We start from the raw sequence: 18017 nt of genomic DNA on the forward strand, positions 1-18017 counted from the left end.
TGTCCGGGTGCTTCGGTTTCCTCACCTGCGTGGGGGGGGGAGGGGGACCGGGGCATCCCGCCCACGGGTGGTGAGGATTCAGTGAGGGACAGTAGCCTCTGGCAGGAGCTGCCTGGGCCACGAAGGGGGCACACAGTGGAGGGGTCCCCGGGTTTGAGGCTGGAGAGCTGGGCAGGGCTCTGAGCAGGAGGGCTTCAGGGCCAGACCAGATGGTCGGCCACCATCCTGTGGGTGTCACCCTCGAGAACCCACCTGGGCCACAGGCACCCTCCTTCCCATTTGCAACGGAGGGAGCTCGCCCTCTGGGCCTTGGCTTGTGCTGCGGTCCCCGCCAGGAGCCTGGCTCCACGCTGAGCTCCTCACGACCTGGCGCCGCCCCCTCTCCGCAGAGCGAATCCTTCCTTGGAGAAGGAGGGCCATGGGGGGCCCCAGAGGGTTCAGCAGGGCGCCGGAGCACGGCGGGAGGAAGGCGGGGTGCGCGAACAGCGCCCCCGCCCTTGCGTTTCCCCTTCCTCCACGGCGTTTCCTCTCCCGGCTCGGCCCTCCCGCCGCCCCTTTGTTTGCCCCTGCGCGCGGGCCGGGTCGTGGTTATATTTAGGCGGCAGGTGTGGGAGCCACTACAAGCCGGGTCGCTCGCCGGTCACCGGCCACGCCGCCCACGTGATGCCCGGGCGCTATAAATAGCCCCCGGCAGCCTGGCCGCGGAGCATCCGTGGGGAGGCCGGCGCGCCCCGCGAACTGGGTCTCAGCCACCGCGTCCCGGCCCTGCCCGGCCTCGCGCGAATTGGAGGCGGTGGAGGCGGGACGCCTGCGCGCCGGTGAGCCGGGGCGCGCAAGGGCGGGGGGCGTGCCGGGAGGACCCCAGCCCCGCCCCGGGGAGGGGGCCGTATCCCTCGGAACCAGCCTCCCACGCCCGTCACCCCCGCCCTGCTGCTCCGAGCACCGCGGGACAGGATGCTCGCGCCCACAGCGCCACCCGAGCCCCCTGGTCCCAGCCCCGCCCACGGTGCTCCCATGCCCCCCCTCCTTAGCTCTCCTGGGACCCCACTGAGCCGTGGTCCTCCAGCCTCCCCCCATATCATACAGGGTCCCGGGTGCAGAGAGGCTGGCGCTCTCTGAAGCCCTCTGCAAACTCCAGCTTCTCAACCATTTGTGCCACTGGGAATGAGCCTCCTGGACTTGAGATTGAGAACGCCCGCGGGGAGCACTTCCCGCGGCCTGGCTTGGTCAGGGCCCAGAGAAGGCCCGCCAGCTCTCCCTGGCTGGTTTGTTCATCTGCAAACAGGGGCCGGGCTGGGGCCTCCCCTAACGGGTCTGGAAAGGAAGACTGTTCTGGACATAGCAGAGGGCTCAGAGCCGGCCCGGGTGGAGGCCGCTGGGGTCCCAGCCCAGCAGTGACGTGGGGCCGGTGGTAGGAAGGCCAGAGGGAGGGGCCTTGGGCTCCCAGAAGGGCTCCCGCATCATGGGGGGTGGCAGCCAGGAGCAGTGGCTGGTGGACTTGGGTCAGCCCTGCCTGGGGGCCTGCTCAGTGACCTCACCGAGGGGGTGTGGTTAGGAGGGAGGGCCCCTCCCTGTGGGGAGGCCACAGGCCTGGTTGAGCCATAGGCCTGGTTGAGCCACAGGCCTGGCTGCCTGGGGCAGGAAAGGGGGCTTTCACTGCTTTGCTCTCACCCTGGGGGTGTGGGCCCTAGACATCGAGGAGACAAGTGGGGTGTGTGGCTAGACCCTGACCCGGCCTGGGCAGTGATCTTGGTCCAACCTCGGCCCAGACCCTGACCCCATTCTAGCTAGGGCCGGGCCCCCTGACCCCAGCCAGTCTGACCCCTGACCCCTGCCAACAGGTGACCCTTGAGGCTCACGTGGGCAGCAGTGTGGGGTGGCTCTGGGCCCTCAGCTCTGAGGGCCGTCCAGGGACACTGGCAGAAGAGCCAGGCCATGTGCCCTTGCCCCCGGGGTCTCCCCAGGTGTCCAGCAGCTATGGGCGGTGAGGTGGCGGGTCAGGCCCTTGGAGAGACCTGTAGTCCTGTGGCTTCCTTGGGCCTTTGCCCTCCTTTCTTTCTGGTAAACACACACGCACACAGGAACAGCCCGCAGCCCCAGGAGGGGCAGGTGTTTGTGTGCTGCTCAGGGCGCCCGTGGCTGGCTCTTTCCTTGCCTGCTCTGGGAGTTGAAGCTCGCTCTGGGATGGTGCGGGATCCCTTGCCCCCCGGGGACGCCCGCGTAACCCTCCTAGACAAGGCACGGGGCAGAGTGTGAGCCTGGGAGCAGCGCTGGAGGCCCTCCACCGCGTCCGGGTCCCAGCTGCGGGCCCTGTCTGCACCCAGGTTGAGGCTCCAGGGGCCCAGCCGGCTTGGTGGGCAGCTGGGGAAGCGGGTGCTGGGTGGGGCAGAGGTAAGAGTTGTCTGCCACGGGGGATGGAGGACCTGCCGGGTGAGCAGGTGGGATTGGGCCAAGCCCCGTGGCCCGGGGGGTCTGCTGACCACTGGGTTGTGCCTTAGGGACCTTGGCAGCATCTGGTTTGGCCCCTCACTGTATGGATGGGGAAGCTGAGGCCGGTGACGTGCCCAAGCCCTCCCAGCCCGTCTGTGCGGGTGGGAGTGAGGCTGGCTGGGTGCTCCTGCTGGGGCCCCTGGCCCTGGCCCTTTGGGGCCTGTAGAGTGAGAGACAGGCATGAGGTGTTTGATGGCTGCCTCTGTGTCCCAGCAGCGTCCCTCCTTGAGGCCCTGTCACAGCGGGACCCCGCTCCTGGCCACCTGCACTGTTACCATCTTGGCACCTGGTGGCCGGCCCTGGCCCTTTGGCCCCTGTGGTCTGTCCCCGCTTCTTCTCCGAGCTACTGGAGGGCAGAGCCGCTTGTTTACCTCCGGTGCGTGGCCAGCCCTGTGGGCGAGTGGTGAACGGTGGCCCAGGGCAGAGGCTGACCAGAGCCGGAGGTTTCCCTGGGGAGCCCTTGAGAGATGTGTAAGGTGGTGCATGGCTGTGAGTGAGGCTGCCACGCGCTCACCCCACTGTGCTCTGGTGCCTTGGCCTCCGCGCCTGAGCCCCTTTCCCGGAGGACCGGCTGGCCCAGAGCAGTGTGAGCTTGGAAATGCCACAGAGGCCGGCGTTCTTCAGAGGAGGGGGTGACTGTCCCGGGGCGGGGGTGGGCATCCTGGGGTGCCTGGGCTCAGGGGATGGGGGCTGGGCCTCCGTTACCACAGACTGCCCTGAAATCCGTGTGTCGTGGTCCAGCATGCTCCCGGGGCAGGGGTGTGTCCCTCCGTCCCTCTCTGCCCTGTCCTGGTGGCTGTTCTGTCACCTCAGGGCCCTGGCTCAGCCCTAGCAGGAGCCGTCCTTCCTTGTGCTCCCAGATGGGGAAACCAAGGCCCAGGGAGGGTGGCTCGCTCAGCGTGGCCTTGCAGCAGGGCCCGGGAGAAGCACCGGCCGGGACCCCTCCCGGGAGGTGGGGCGCCTGGGGACCCCTTTCCTTTTCATTTCTTTTTCTCCCCTCCTCCCCAGACGCTGCCTGCCGCTGACCAGCCCGGGATTTATGGAGAGGGCCTCAGAGGGCCACTCTGAGTGCTGCTGCGGCCAGCATCGCCGCCGCGCCTGCTGCTGAGACCCCGTGCCTCCGGCCCTCACCATTGCCCTCGCCTGCCCATGGCCCCCGCCGCCCGGCCCGGGGCCGGATCTGCCGCCTGAGCCCCCTGCCCCCTTCCAGGACTCGCCGTACCCCGATGGGGTAACGTGACGGAGCCGCCTGCACCCACCCCAAGGCCGCCCCGTTGGTTCAGTTCGAGTTCGTTCTTCCTTTGGTCCTTGGGGGTTTGGGGCCTTTGAGTGAAGGCGGCCGTCGACCTGTCCACGGATGCAGACGGGGCGTCCCCAGCGACAGGACAGCGCTGGCCACGGCTGCAGCGGCCGGACTCACTTTGGGCTTTTTAAAGTTTTCTTCGCTGACCGTTTTTGGTTGTCGTTATTTTTGCTTTTGCCCCCGTGTAATTATCCAGCTCTGAGAGGCAGGAGCTTGGACTTGTCCATTTTACTTCTGGGGGGCTCTTTTGTTCCTTTCGCTTTTTAAAGAGTTGGGTTTTCTTTTTTAATTATCCACCCGTTAATCCGGGCAGCATCCTCCCCCCTCCCAAGTATTTGCACAATATTTGTGCGCGGTGTGGGGGGCAGGTTTTTAAAGAAGCAGTTTCTCTCTTGGACAAGCACAGGGATCTCGTTCTCTTTGGGTTCTGGGGGGCTGCTGGGGCCTTCTCCCACCCGCGTCCCGGGCGCCGCCCTGCCTTTGGGGCGCAGCCATGGCGCGGATGAACCGGCCGGCCCCCGTGGAGGTCAGCTACAAGAACATGCGCTTCCTCATCACGCACAACCCCACCAACGCCACCCTCAGCAGCTTCATCGCGGTGAGTGTCCAGCACGCCCGGCCGGGGGCCCCCCGAGGGCCGCAGAGTGAGACTCAAAGCTGTCGGCCCAGGGACTGCACTTGGGAGCGGAGCTGCCAGCCTGGTTACAGGGTCCCCCGGGGGCATCCGAGGGTGTCCTTCCTGCAGAGCTGGTGTGAGGGCTGCGGGGGGGGGATCCGCTGGGCCAGCTGGGGCCTGCAGGGTGGGCAGCGGGAGTCCATGCTGCACGAACAGAGGCAGGTTCCGAGGTAGGAGAAGTGGGCGTCGCCTCCTCAGGATGCCACCTGTGGCCAGCGCAGTCCCGAGCCTTTGCTGGCCGTTAGACCTCTGTGCAGAGGCTGAGCGAAGGAGGAGGGAGGGTCCTCCAGGTGAGGACTGGCTGCTTAAACGGCCTGGACACAGGCGGTCGCAGGGCACGAAGGCCAGCTGCATGGCCAGCCCAGGCCACAGGAAGCCCACCGGCGGTCGGGGAGTTCTTGGGTTGGAACAGGCCGGCTGGGGGCTTCAGGCCACAGATATCTGTGTGAGGAGGGGCTGGGCGGGAGTCCGAGGCGGCCACGGGAGAGAGTGACTCCTGTACCCTGGGAGCCAGCAGGTTGAGGTGTGTGCTGCTCATGGCCGCAGCAGATGGGGCCAGATGTTTCTGCAGAGCCTGCAGCTCTCCACCTCGCCCCTGCAGGAGACTGGCCTCTGTAGTGCTCCTTGCTGTTTGCAGAGCCTGTGGCTGTGTGCAGGGCCATTTGTGGCCTCAGACCTCCAGCCAGTCCCTCTGCAACATGAGATAAGCTCCTTTGAGCGCTTGTCATGGTTGAACAGGGGCCTGGGCATGAGAGGACTTCAGCAACTCAATAGAGAGAGGCAGTGGGCACGCTGCCATTGGGGGACCTGGACCCTGGACATTGAGCTGGGACCCTGGAGGGGAGAGCTGTTCCCCTGTATAGCCTGTGATGAGGGTCAGGGCTGAGTGGGACCAGGATCAGGACTCAGTGTGGGACCAGGGTCAGAGCTCAGTCTGTCACTAGGGGCAGGGCTCAGTGTGTGACCAGGGTCAAGGCTTAGAGTGTGACCGGGGTCAGGGCTCAGTGTGTGACCGGGGGCAGCACTCAGTCTGTGATGAGGGTCAGGGCCCAGCCCTGGGCTGGGTGGAAGCACCCTCGGCTGCAGGCACAGAGGGACCTGAGGTGTCCCTTTGGCCTCAGAGCCCGGCCCCACCGCCCCCTGCTCCCCGCATTCTCAGGATGGCTCTGTGCTGCCCTCACTGTGTCCGTGTCCCCGTCGCGTGATGAGCAAGGTCCAGCAGCTGATTCCTCACTTCCCCTAAAATAGCTGCTGGGAGCAGGTCGGGATGGGTGCAGCCCCGGCGCGTGGACCCCATGGAGTGGAGCCCTCCACCCCAGCGTATAAATATCCCTATGCCTGGCTGTGAACTGCCTTGACCTTCTCCCTGGCAGCCTGGGGCTTCCCCGCTGGTGTGCAGGGCCTGGCTCCCTCCTGGGTGCCATCTGGGCAGGAGCCTGCCCTCCCCGCCCGGAGGCCTGCCCTGCCGAGACTCTGAAAGCCCGTTTGGGGTCTGGCTATGACTCTTGACTGGACTTGTCCCTGCAACCCTGGCTGGGAGGACTGCCCAGAGCAGGGACCATGCAGGGGCTCATGTGTGGGCTGGTGGTGTCCTATCCCTGCCTGGGGACCCAGGATCTTTGCCTGGAAATTGCTGATGTGATCTGGGGTCCTGAGCACCCGAGAGGAGGGAGGTAGTGCTAGGAAGCTGGCTCCCGGCTGAGTAGCCACGATGGCAAGGAGGGTCGGTGGGGACACCCTCCCTGCTGCTGGGTGGGCCCAGGGACAGTTGCCCCAGGAGCATCAGGAAAGACTCTCCCACCCTCGGCAAGTCACTGAGCCTGAAAGTCAGTGAGCCACTGGTGATTCATGCTGGGCATCAGCCTTTCTGTCTGGTCAAGGGGGGCATGGCCTGGTCAGGGGGTCCCCAGCCCTGAGCCCCACAGTCCCGGCTCAGCCCTGCCTTCCTCCCCCTGCCAGGACCTGAAGAAGTATGGGGCCACCACCGTGGTGCGTGTGTGCGAAGTGACCTACGACAAGGCCCCGCTGGAGAAGGATGGCATCACCGTCGTGGTGAGGGCTGCGTGCTGCGCACGGGGTGGGGGCTGGAGGTGGCTGGGGCCCCTCACTGGGAAGCAGGCATGCGTGGCCTCTCTGCATGCCCCTTGCTGTGCCCCCCTCGCTGTGTTCGTGCCCAGGCCTTATCTCTAAGGGTCTGGGCTGCCTCAGGGGTGCATCTCTCTCTCCCTGCCTAGCATTCGGGGCCCTGTCGCCGGGCAGCAGGTGCCTCCGGGAGGGTGGGCTGGGGGCACCCGGCGGGCCCCTGGGGAGGCTCTACCGAGGCCGTGGGGAGGGACCCTGGGGGCTGTTTCCTTGGTCCCCGGTGCTGGGGACTGGCGTCTAGGTGGCAGGCCCTGTGGGATGGGCCATGGGTTTCCTGGTGCCTCGACCAGAGCCCTGGGGCCAGCCCTCTGGGGAGGATGCCGAGCCAGGCAACTGTGGTGAGAGTGGTGGAAGGGTTGGAGCCTCGGGGTCAGACGGGCCTGCCTGAGTCCTGCCTCGGCCCCTTCCCCGCTGAGTGACCCCAGTTTCCTCACCTGTAGAGCGTGGGTGCTTGAAAGGCACCAGGTAAACGCTGTAAAGCGGCCTGTAGCACAGGGAGTCCACAGCCTTTCCCACCCCTCTCACTGCAGCAGGAAGGATTTGAGTTAGACTTACAGCAGCCAGGCAGACCGGTTTCCTCCAGGGGTTTTTGAATCTGGAGTCCGGCAACAGGATTAGATGACCCGGGGGCCTAGCCTTGGTGGGCACATGTGGATGCACTCAGCGGCACTAAGTCTGCTCCACTGGGACTTAAGTGCTTCCATCCTCACTGGGCCCGGCCTGCTCTGTGCAGCTGTGCTGGGGGCTGGGGACACAGACAGGCACATGTCACCATGTTTGTGGGCCAGACCCCTTGGGCCTCCTGACCCAGAACTTCTCAGGCTGGGTGAGGGTCAGGCTTTGACCCCAGAATCGCAGTGTGGGCTGATGGGATGGGGAGTAGGGCTCCTGGGACTGCTCAAAGAAAAGAGCAGGGTGTTCCGGGGAGGCTTCCTGGAGGAGAGGGCAGCTAAGGGAGCGGAGAGGATGAGGAGGAGCCTCGCGGGGGGGCGCTCCCCGGCCCTGTGCCCTGACCCTCACCTCGTGGGCTCCCGACATCCTCTGTGCTTCCCAGAGAGCCCGTGGGCAGGTCGGCCTGTGCCCCTCTCCCCGCCTTCCGGTGCGGAGGGCCCTCACGGGCTGCTTCCTTCTGCAGGACTGGCCGTTTGACGACGGGGCGCCTCCCCCCGGCAGAGTGGTGGAGGACTGGCTGAGCCTGCTGAAGACCAAGTTCTGTGACGACCCTGGCAGCTGCGTGGCTGTGCACTGTGTGGCCGGCCTGGGACGGTGAGCTGGCGGGGCAGGGCAGCTGGCTTGAACTTGGGGACCCTGTGGCCTGGCTCACTCTCGCATGTGGGTGCTGAGCCCACATCACACATGACCTCCTTCCTTGGAAGTTCCCAGACCTGGGCCGGGAGGAAGTCCTTCCCGAAGTCTGACCCTGCTCCCTCGTGCTCTGGTTGGGACTGTGCACTTGAGCAGGAAGGAGCTGCCAGCTCCGCCCCTCTCCAGGCACAAAGGCACTGCCCCCAGCAGATAGCCTGGGTTTCCCTGAAGGACCCAGGCGGTGGAATCCCCGTTTGCAGAGGGGCTGGCTGAGTGGGGTTGATAGCCAAGAGTCAGTCTCTTATCCACAACCAGACCTAACTAAGCCCAGCGCTTTACTCTCCCTCCTTCAACCCTCCCACCAACATATTTACACACAAGGATCCTGAAGCACAGAGAGGTTGCCTGGCTCACCTGAGGTCACACAGCAGGGTCGGGGGGAGCCTGTGCCCTCCACAGGGGAGGGCAGGGCACTGGGGGAGTCTGGGCAGCGCTCAGGCCCCAAGGGGGAAGGCCTTGCTCTGTGTCTTCAGTAGGCGGCCTGTCGGGGGGGGTTGGGAATAGAGGCTCGGATGATCTCGTTCTGCCGTCGGCTCTAGGGCTCCAGTCCTCGTGGCTCTGGCCCTCATCGAGAGCGGGATGAAGTACGAGGACGCCATCCAGTTCATCCGACAGTGAGTGGCCGGGGGCGGGGAGGGCGGTGGCGAGTGCTCAGGGGTCCGGGCTGAGGGGGCCCTTGTCCTGTGCTCCCCACCCCGCAGGGGCCCAGTGCCCTGCCAGTGGGCACTCCTGACCCCTGGCCCCGGGGTGTCCTCTGAGGCATCCCCCGGCCCAGTGCAGCCTCCTGTTGTGGTACCAAGGCACCGCTCAGGCCGCCTGGCCCTGACTGAGGACTGGTCCCTGAGTGTGGCCTCCTCCCGTGGCTGGGAGGTATGAGTGAGGAGAGGCTACAGTGAGGGCCTGGCTGGTCCCACCTCCGGGGCCCGCGGCTCCCTCAGCCTGGGGCGCAGGGCGGTCAGGACAGGCTGGGCTGCGTTGAGTAGCGAGCAGGCCCACAGAGGGAGTCGGGGCAAACAACTCCTGAAGCCTCCAGCACTCCTGATGTGGGCTGTCATTCTCCTTACCTGGGAGAGGAAGGACCCCCAGAAGCCATCCAGCCCAGCCCCTCTGTGGAAGGAACCTCCTGTGGCACCTGCCCACCTTCCCTAACACCCCAGGGACGACTGGCACATGGCGGCCTTTCAGAGCTGCCTTTCCAAAGCCCTGGCCCCTGGGGCCTCTGCCCAGCTTCTCAGCCCCCACAGGGTCTCCCCGCTCCCCCTCCTCGGGTGGGGGGCTCCTGTCTCTACCACTGCTCCCGGGAAAAGAGCCCTGGTGGTGCAGGGTCTTGGGGTGTCAGCAGGGACAGTGGGGTGGATGGCAGAGGACCTGGTCCTGCACTGGGCCCGAGCCCGCCCCCAGCCCAGACGCCGTGTGCGTGCATGCGTGCGTGTGTGTGTGTGTGTGAGAGAGAGACACGCACACGCTCTGTGCCTGTGTGTGTTCTTGTGCTGCTTCCCCAGTGGCGGCTCCCAGGGCACAGCCACCTTTCTCCCAGAGGCAGGCTTGTTTACCAGCCAGGCAGCCAGGCCTGCGTGTGCCCGTGGGAGCTCAGGCCTCCTCGGGAGCCCGGCACTCCTTCATACACGCGTGCACACTCGCACACACAGGCACACGCTCTTTCTCCCCGTGAGCCTGTGTGCAGCTCTGCGCCTTGGTGCAGATCCAAGGGGCACCAGGGCAAGGGCCGGGCCTTCACCAGAGCCCTTCCCGCACCCACCTCGTTAGTGGTTCCCCAGCTTGAGGCCCGAGGCCCGAGGCCCGAGGCCCGTGACTGGGGTCTGGGCCCAACCCCGTGACTCAGAGAAGCACAGGCTTGCTCCTCCCCGGCTCACGTTTCCTTGGCCAGAGCAAGTCTGAGGTCATGGGCGGGTGGGGACAGATGGCCTCCAGCGGCGCCCGGTGGGCAGCCCTAGGTGCCCTCACACCCGGGCACCTGAGGTCCACCTCCCCCCTCTACTCCCCCTCCCAGCCAGCCGGGACGCCCAGGCTCCACCCTTTCGGCCTCTGGGGTCCCAGGTAGACATGGGGACCTTGGGGGTGGGGGTCAGGGAGCCAGCCTGGAGGAGGTGATAGCCAGGTGAGTCGAAGGCCAGCAGCGGTGACTGCAGGTGATGGGGGAGGGGTGTTTCTGGCAGCAGGAGCAGCCCGGGCAAAGGCCTAGAGACGGGACGGGCTCTGCTGGGTACGAGGACCTGCTCCAGCCCCACCGGACTCTGGTGCCTCGAGGCCCTGGGGCAGGGCAGGCGGCCGAGCCCTGGTCCTGCCTGATCCCTACCTCTGTTCCGTCTGCCCAGGAAGCGGCGTGGAGCCATCAACAGCAAACAGCTTACCTACCTGGAAAAATACCGGCCTAAGCAGAGACTGCGGTTCAAGGACCCACACGCGCACAAGACCAAGTGCTGTGTAATGTAGCTCAGGACCTTGGCGCCCTGGCCTTGGGCTCCGCGGGGCTCCATCTCCCTTCTCTCCAGACGCCTTGGCACACCCGCCACCAGCGGTCCGGCCCGCCCCACGCGCCCTTTGCTGTCTCCTGTCACCGCCCCCCTGCGTCTCTGTCCACACGCGCGTGCAAGTGTGTCTGTGTGTGTGTGCTCGCACCACTGTCTGGTCCGTCCTTCCTTTTGTCCACGTGCCTCGCGTCTCTGTCTCTTCCTCTGTGCCCTGTGTGTCTCTGTCTGTGCCCTCGGCTCCTTGTGTCCCTCTGAGGCTTAATTTCCCCTAATCTCCCCCTCACCCCGCGTCCCTGGCTCTCCTGCCAGTGCCCTGCCGCTGGGCAGCTCTCATCTTTGGCCCGTTTGTTTGGGGGCTGGTGTATTTTTTAACCACTGGGCCCAGCCCCTCCTCTGCAGCCCCTCACCCTGACCTGTCCTTGGCACCTTAAATTATTTGGTCTGGGGCGGTCAGATGTTCTGGACACTCAAAGGCAATAAACCCGGACTCTGTGGCTGTGTGTGTGTGCTTGGAGAGTGGGGTGGGGGGCCAGGCGGCCTTGAGTGGGCAGGCGGGGCCCCGGGAGGCCCCTGAGCAGGATGGGCCGGCCGCACCTCTGGCCGGCTGTGCTGGCGCGCCCCCTGGCGTCCACGCCGGGTCCCTGCGCTCCCTGGCTTAGGGGCAGGGGCCATCCCAGATAGAACAGAGCAAGGGCTGTGGCCTGAGCGGGCTCCGCCCAGTTGCCATGGTGCTGTTTCAGGGCCGGGTCACTGGCTTGCTCCTGTGCAGGACAGGGTGGGTCACTTGGTAATTTCTCGGGGCTTGTGTCCAGTGGGGTGGCTGCCCTGCCCCCACCAGGTGTCCTTAGAGGCCCAGAGCAGGGAGCGGGTGATGGTGGCCCACTGGGCCTGCCATGATAGGTCAGAGTGTGTGGGGGAGGGGCAGGGTCCGCCTGGGGGCATGGGTTACCCTGCTCCCAGCCTCCCCGAGTGCAGCTCTCAGCTCTCGCAGAGCTGGGGGCCGGCCCCTCCCTGGGTCGGGTGGGCTGCACCTTCCCCAGGTGGGAGGGCGGCCCACCCACCAGGTCACAGGCCCCGTCTCCCCGCCCCTCGTCTGCCTTGGCCGGCCTGGCAGTGAACTGTTGCTGCTGGTACGGTTAATGGGGCACCTCCCGTGAGCCTGGGTCTAGAGCCCCCCGCCCTGCTGGCAAGGACTGGGCCCCCTCCACTTCAGACTTCTCCTGCCTCAGTTCCCCTGGCGGCTTGCCTGGTCACCGTCGGCTCCAGGAACCTGTTGGGTCCAGGCCCACCCAGCTCTAAGCTTTTACTAAACCAGACTTCCCAGAGGGAGGGTGAACTGGGGCCGGGTGGAGGGACGTGTGGGAGGCCTGCCTGCCCACTGCCCGGAGGTGGCCAGGGGGCAAGTGCTGGGTGAAACCAGGGAAGTCCCCCCGTTTCAGGAGAGATGGCACTCCCACCCACCAGCTGGACCGAGGGGACCCTCCCCCTCAGGCCTCTTGGTCCTGAAGGAGTGCACCCCTTCCCCCCAGGCAGGGGGTTGCAGCGGAGGAGAGGTGGGGGGCACCCGCGGAGGTCCGTGGACAAGATGGAGAGTCGTGAAAAGGCAAACCCACCCGGAGCTCCTCCTCAGGTTCCCTGTTCAGAGATGCACAGACCGGGAGACGGGGCTCCCAGGTGGAGAGGGGCCGCCAGCTCTACCGAGAGTTACTTCCTCCTTTCCCCAAACACACCCAAGAACACAGGTGAATCTGGGGCGTGTCCATGAAGTTGCTGTATTTTTTCAACCCACCATCCAGGTTTTGGGGTCTCCTGGGTGCCAGCCCTGTTCAGCCCCATCCCTGCCCCGAGGGGCTCACAGTCAGTCTAAGGGGGGTGGTGAGCCGGGTAGGGGGGTGCCCGGCCTCAGGAGGGGCTGACGAGGGGCAGGGGGCCTTGTTTGGCAGGCCCTCGAGGGATGGGGCTTGTGGAGGTGCCGAGGCTGGGGATGTGGGCAAGGCGCTCCGGGTGGAAGCTCTGCCTGGGTGGAGTGGGCAGGGTCAGGGAGGGCACAGGGGGTGGTGGGGGGAGGCAGGGGGCAGGCTGGGCTGGGCTGGACCTCCTCTTGGAGGATGGCCGGCTGGGGTCCCAAGAGAGACACCCTGGGGGGAGGCCCTAGGGAGGACTCCGGCAAGGGAGGGTCTCACAGTCAGGGAAAGGGCCCACCTGCTCATTGCACAAGTGGAAAAACCAAGGCTGGGAGGGGAAGGACCTCCTGAAGGTCAGGTGGGTCTCCAGGGGCTCCCTGGGAGTCGGGGGACCCCTTCTAGACTCAGCCCTCCAAGGGGTCTTGGAGGAAGGTCTTATTACCTATTTTACAGATGGGACAGGTGAGGCTCAGAGAGCTGCGGCCCTCAGGCCACACAGCTCATCCAGGATGGGCCAGGCCCACCAGGAAGGTCTGACTCTGGGCCAGGCTTGTTCCGCTGCCAACCCGGGTGCCAGCCCTGACTGGATTCAGGAGGCTAGAGATAGGGGTGGAGGGAGACCTTGAGTCCCCTGGGCTGAGGGAGACCAGCCAAGGGGCCTCTTGCCCACCGTCAGCACCCCCTGTGACTACGGAGCTCTAAGCTGGAGACAAACTGAATGCCGTCGGGGTGCCTTGGTGAATGTCTCCACTCAGCAGTGAGCCCCAAGGGCCAAGGCTGCCCTGGGAGTGCCCTCCTGGCGCCCAGGACACTGGCAGGCCATGGCTCGGGCTCTGGCCAAGGGGAGCCCACCTGATCTCCATGAGGGGAGGGGTTGTCATTTGCAGGGCGCTGCACAGATTTCCCGTTTGTCTCTGGGGAACACGGTCTCCCTGGCCTCCCCCAGGCCTGCCAGTGTCTCCTGGGGCTTGCCTGGTTCCCCTGGGGACCCACGGAATGGTGGGCAGGGAGCGTACAGGTGTGACGCATCTTTGTTGAATCTAGATCTTTCTTTCAAGTGGAAAAATGTTATGCAGCCAAGCTCTGTGTGGACAGGGCAGGGCTGCCTGACACGGTGGGCACGGGGCTGGGGGAGGACGGCTGGAGGTCAGCGCAGTCTGGCTGCATCTGCTGAAGGAAGGAGGACTGCCTGGTGGCAAGTTCTTGGATGCCGGGCTCTGGGTCATTCTTAAGATCCTTAAAAGCTCCAGGAGAGGAGGGACAAGTCAGAGGTGCCCCCTGCGGTCCCGTCTGCCCACAGCCCTGCCCTGACAGGGCAGCGCCCTCATTCCCACCTGGGGTGCGGGGGGGCAGGTTGGCACCCAGATCCCACCTCCTGGGCCTTCCAGGCCTGGGTGCTCCCCTTCCCCACCCCCACCCCCCTCAGCCCCGCGTGTTTGGGGGTCCACCCTGCCTGCGACACGGGTGTGGGTGTGGACGGGTTGGGGCCACTTACTGCAGAACAGCAGCTTCGTGTCCATGTCCTTGACCATCTGGGACACGGCCTGGGGGTGGTGGCCGATGGTATAACCTGTGTGACAACCAGGAGCACGCTGGCCGGTGGAAGGGGGCTCGGACCCGCTCCTGACCCTCTGAGGCCTCCCCCCTTCGCCACCTTTCCTCTTACCAGTGGCCCTCGAGCTCCGGCTGCAGTGGCGTGGCAGGCGCCGGGCGGGCGGGTGAGGCTCAGGGTGCTCAGGCGGGGCAGGTGCGGGGGTCCCCGAGCCCGGCCCCCACTCACCATGAAGAGCGCTGCCCAGGTCTTGATGTGACGACGGCGGCTGTGCAGGTATCTGAGGGCCTGTGCCAAGTGGCTGCTGAGCCCCTCCTGGCTGTGGCTCATCTGCGGAGCACGCCTGTCACTCGCTGGGGCCAGAGGGCTGGGCCAGCACAGAGCACAGACCGGAGCCCCAGCCCCGGGGAGCCCGGCTCCTGGCCCCCCTCCCCTCCCGTCCCCCGCTGTGGCCCCAAACCAGGCAGCTCCAGAGGAAGTGGCGGGCACCGAGGCTCGCCTCCCAGGCCGGCCTGCAGGAGAGGGTGTGCTGCAGCCGCCGTCGGAGCAGCACTGAGCCGCGGTGGAAGGCGAGCTTGGCCTGCTGTGGGGACCGCAGGGGAGGGCCCGGGCTGGGGTAGGGTCTGAGGAAGCCGCAGCGCGGGCTCAGTCCCTCCTTGGGCTCCTGGGCTCCTTCCCACTGCTTGTGAGGCTGGGCTCAGCCCACCTACCTCCCTGGCCACGGCACCAGGCCCTGCTCGACCGAAGGCAGCACTCAGCCCCCATTGGCTTGGAAACTGGCCGCTTCTTGTCCATGTCCCTGGCCGCTGGGAGCTCCAGGAAGGCTGAGCTGCGTCTTAGTGGCCTGGCGTGGGGCGTGGGCTGGCACGCAGTAGGGCTCAGCCCATATCTCAGCAAGTTCAACGAACAACCTGAGCCCCGACTACAGGCCAGGCGCTGGGGACACAGCAGTGAGCAGGACAGACAGTGTTCTGACCCCCGATGGCACGGCCACGTGTTTGCACGTGTGTGTCCGTGCACGTGTGTGAGGGGCAGGGAAACCAAGGAGGGGGCCAAACCTGCTGCCCCAGGGAGCACCCCTGCCATCTGCAGACCCCCAGCCCCCTGCCACCCGTGGGTCCCCAGCCCCGCCAAGGCGAAGGCCCATCGGGAGGCACTGACCGTGACGGTGGCCCGGCAGCTGCGCTTCAGGGGCAGGAGCAGGGCCACCACGCTCTGGTGCACCCGGGTTCTCTGCCTGTCAACGACGCTACCAGCTCCCCGACCAGTGCCATGGCCGCTGCCTGGATTCCATCCCGCTTCTGCAAGGCAGAGGCTCAGGGCCAGAGCCGAACCTGCCTGGGGCTCCTGACCCTCCACTCCGTGGTGGGGATGGGGCGCAGTCCCCTCAGCGGGACCCTTTCTCCTGGGCTCAGGGCTCTCAGGGACAGGGCTCTGCCTTCGCCCTCAGACAGGGCTCCTGGGGAGGGTCACAGGTCATCCTCAAGGACCTGAAATCGTTTCTCTCTCATGCTCACAGTCACATCCGGACAACCCGAGTGTCATGAATGCAGCTGGTGGGGGCGGGGCTTATCCCTCTAATTTCCCAGTGAAGGAAAATCTGCCATTGCAAACGTGCTGACAGGTCAGGAAGGTGAGGACAGGTGGGGTCGGAGAGACTGGATGTCGGCGCTAGTTCAGCCCCATGCAGAAGGGTGAGCGCCACCTGGTGGCCTCCGGCTGGTCCACCTGCGCTGGTGCACACCCAGGGAGCTGCCCTGGACCTCCACCTCCCTGCCCCAGCTGGACCGTGGCCTGGGGTCCTCCCCGCCTTCGAGGAAGGGAGCGGGGGAGGCACAGGAGGGGCACGAGATGGGGGCACTTGCCCCTCCTTGGGCGCACTCACGTCGCTGGAGGAGGAGCGGGCGTTGGTGGCGATGCCAAGGCTCTGGGCCTCCGTGCTGTGTGCGCCCAGGCGGTGCAGCTCGTCCGACACGGTGCCCGTGACGCGCACCACCGCCGGCTCGCTGCTGTGGAAGAAGCCGTCGAGGAAGGGCGGCTGCAGTCCACGGGGCAGGCGTCCCTGGGGGAGGTGGGGCTGGTGGGCCGAGGGTGCTAGGACCCCTGCCTCTGCACACCCCCCGCCCCCCAGCCCTGCCGCGTAGACCCAGAACCAGCTCAGACTCTCCCCGTCCCAGACCCCCATCCAGGCCTGGGCACCTGCACTGCCCCCCGCACCCTGCTGGATCCCGTCCTGGCTCTGCCCATGAGGGAAATGAGCTCCGAGCCCTGGTCTGTCCACTGGGAGCTGTGGACAGACTGCGGACAGGCTTCTCCTCTCTGAGCCACTGGGAGTCCTGCTGGGGTTAGGGGAGCATTAGCCCCGTGCTAGTTGGCTCCCAGGTCCTTCCTGTCCGGCCCCGTGCTGGCCAGAGGGCCCCCACCAAGTCCTGGAGACCACCCTTCCCTTCCTCCACCCCACCCTGCCTTTACCCCCATTCCTGGCCTCCCCATGGGTCAGAGAGGGCCTGGGGGGCTGGAGGAGACAAAGTTGGTCAGGTGGGCACACACTGAGGTCGCTGGCGAATCACATCATGGGGAGCTGGGTGCAGCAGTGGTGGCTCCAGACCTTCTCTGTTGCAATGACCATTTCCCATGTTTACATTACTTTAAAAGAAAAAACTAAGCTCATTTCCAGCCAATTCTTTCTGCTCCTCTTGGGTGCAGTGTGCTCATGAATTGTCTGGATGTACATGTCAGAAAGTGACATGTCAGCAAATGGATGTTTCCCGCCATCAAGCCCCTTATCAATGACTTGTGCAAACTAGACTGATTTTACAACTTTTAAGCAAGTTTTAGGCAACTTCATCGGCTTCGTAAGCTGTGTTTAGTTTTACAGTATTAAATTCATTTCAGTGACAAACACTTTCTGAGCACCAACTGGGTGCAGCCAGGGGGCTGGGACCCAGATCTGGCAGTGGACTAGGCAGGCAGAATGGATTCTAACGGGAAGGACCCAAAGTTAAACACACAACATGGCATGTGTCAGTCAGTGACGAGTGGTATGATACAGTAGGGCAGGGGTGGGACCAACTGGGGTGGAGGTACCAGCAGAGGTGGTGGTTATGAAGGTTTTTAAAAAATTATTTTATATATTTATTTATTTTTCGGCTGTGCTGCACAGCACGTGGGATCTTAGATCCCCAACCAGAGATCGAAGCTGTGCCCCCTGTATTGAAAAGCGGATTCTTAACCAATGGACCACCAGGGAAGTCCCTAAAGTTTTAATTTTAAGTAGGATCAGAGCATTTGTTACTGAGAAGGTGACAGCTGAGCAAATTCTTACAAAGAGGTGCTGGAAGAGCTTTGCAGCAGAAGGAGCAGCAAGTGCAAAGGCCCTGAGGCAGGAGCATGCCTGGGTGTTTGTGGGGTTTGTTGATCGGCTGAATGACCTTACTGTTTGGGGCTGGAGCAACTGGACGGGTGGAGCCCCTGTCACCTGAGATGGGGGCTGCAGGAGGAGCCTGTTTGGGGTGAGGGGTCCGTTGTGCACAGGTTGAATTTGAGATGCTGCTAGAATCCAAGCAGTTTGAGGGTCGAGGCTGGAGTTCAGGTCCGCGTTTGGGATACAGGTTTGGGAGCAATTGGTCTATAGGTGGTACGTAAAGATTGGAGGAGACCACCAAGGGAGCAAGTGTAGACCAGGGAGAACGGTGGGAAGGGGTCCAAGAACAGGAGGAAGAACCGGTGAAGATGACAAGGCACCACCTTCGATGTGGGAGGAAAACCAAGTGAGGGAGGGGTCCTGGGGCCAAGTGGACGGAAAGGTCACCCAGTCACGTGTGCTGACGGGTCCACTGCGGGGAGGTCACAGGTGACCTGGACGGGAATGGTTTCAGGTCAGCTGTGGGTGGGAGGGATGCTAACTGGAGCGTGTCTGCCTTCCTTCGATGGCTACACTTGCAGCGTTTTCAGTTGAATTATTTCATTAATGTGTAGGCATTACATTGGTAGCATCTTCTAAAAGCAAAATATAATTTCTAACAAGGACAAAAATGGCTGGGCGCCAGTCCTGAAAACAGCATCCAGATTTTCAATGTGATTGTCCCATGAC

General features: G+C 64.7%; 2 protein-coding genes across 2 annotated transcripts in view; one reads left to right on the forward strand and one right to left on the reverse strand.

Annotated features, from left to right (window-relative positions):
* Positions 1 to 10962, forward strand: part of PTP4A3 (protein tyrosine phosphatase 4A3) — a 34811-nt gene extending 23849 nt beyond the window's left edge. The window contains exons 2-6 of the mRNA XM_060115847.1: positions 3499 to 4391; positions 6429 to 6521; positions 7747 to 7877; positions 8516 to 8590; positions 10313 to 10962. Of these exons, the coding sequence (XP_059971830.1) occupies positions 4287 to 4391; positions 6429 to 6521; positions 7747 to 7877; positions 8516 to 8590; positions 10313 to 10430 (522 nt within the window). The 5' untranslated portion in view covers positions 3499 to 4286 and the 3' untranslated portion in view covers positions 10431 to 10962. The remainder of the gene's footprint in view (positions 1 to 3498; positions 4392 to 6428; positions 6522 to 7746; positions 7878 to 8515; positions 8591 to 10312) is intronic.
* A 1408-nt stretch (positions 10963 to 12370) lies between these two features.
* Positions 12371 to 18017, reverse strand: part of LOC132500644 (maestro heat-like repeat family member 5) — a 44912-nt gene continuing 39265 nt past the window's right edge. The window contains 8 exon segments of the mRNA XM_060115738.1: positions 12371 to 12485; positions 13484 to 13616; positions 13868 to 13946; positions 14156 to 14254; positions 14385 to 14507; positions 15086 to 15168; positions 15171 to 15225; positions 15810 to 15986. Of these exon segments, the coding sequence (XP_059971721.1) occupies positions 12371 to 12485; positions 13484 to 13616; positions 13868 to 13946; positions 14156 to 14254; positions 14385 to 14507; positions 15086 to 15168; positions 15171 to 15225; positions 15810 to 15986 (864 nt within the window).

This window comes from Mesoplodon densirostris, chromosome 13 (assembly GCF_025265405.1).
Source record: "Mesoplodon densirostris isolate mMesDen1 chromosome 13, mMesDen1 primary haplotype, whole genome shotgun sequence".
Taxonomy (NCBI): domain Eukaryota; kingdom Metazoa; phylum Chordata; class Mammalia; order Artiodactyla; family Ziphiidae; genus Mesoplodon; species Mesoplodon densirostris.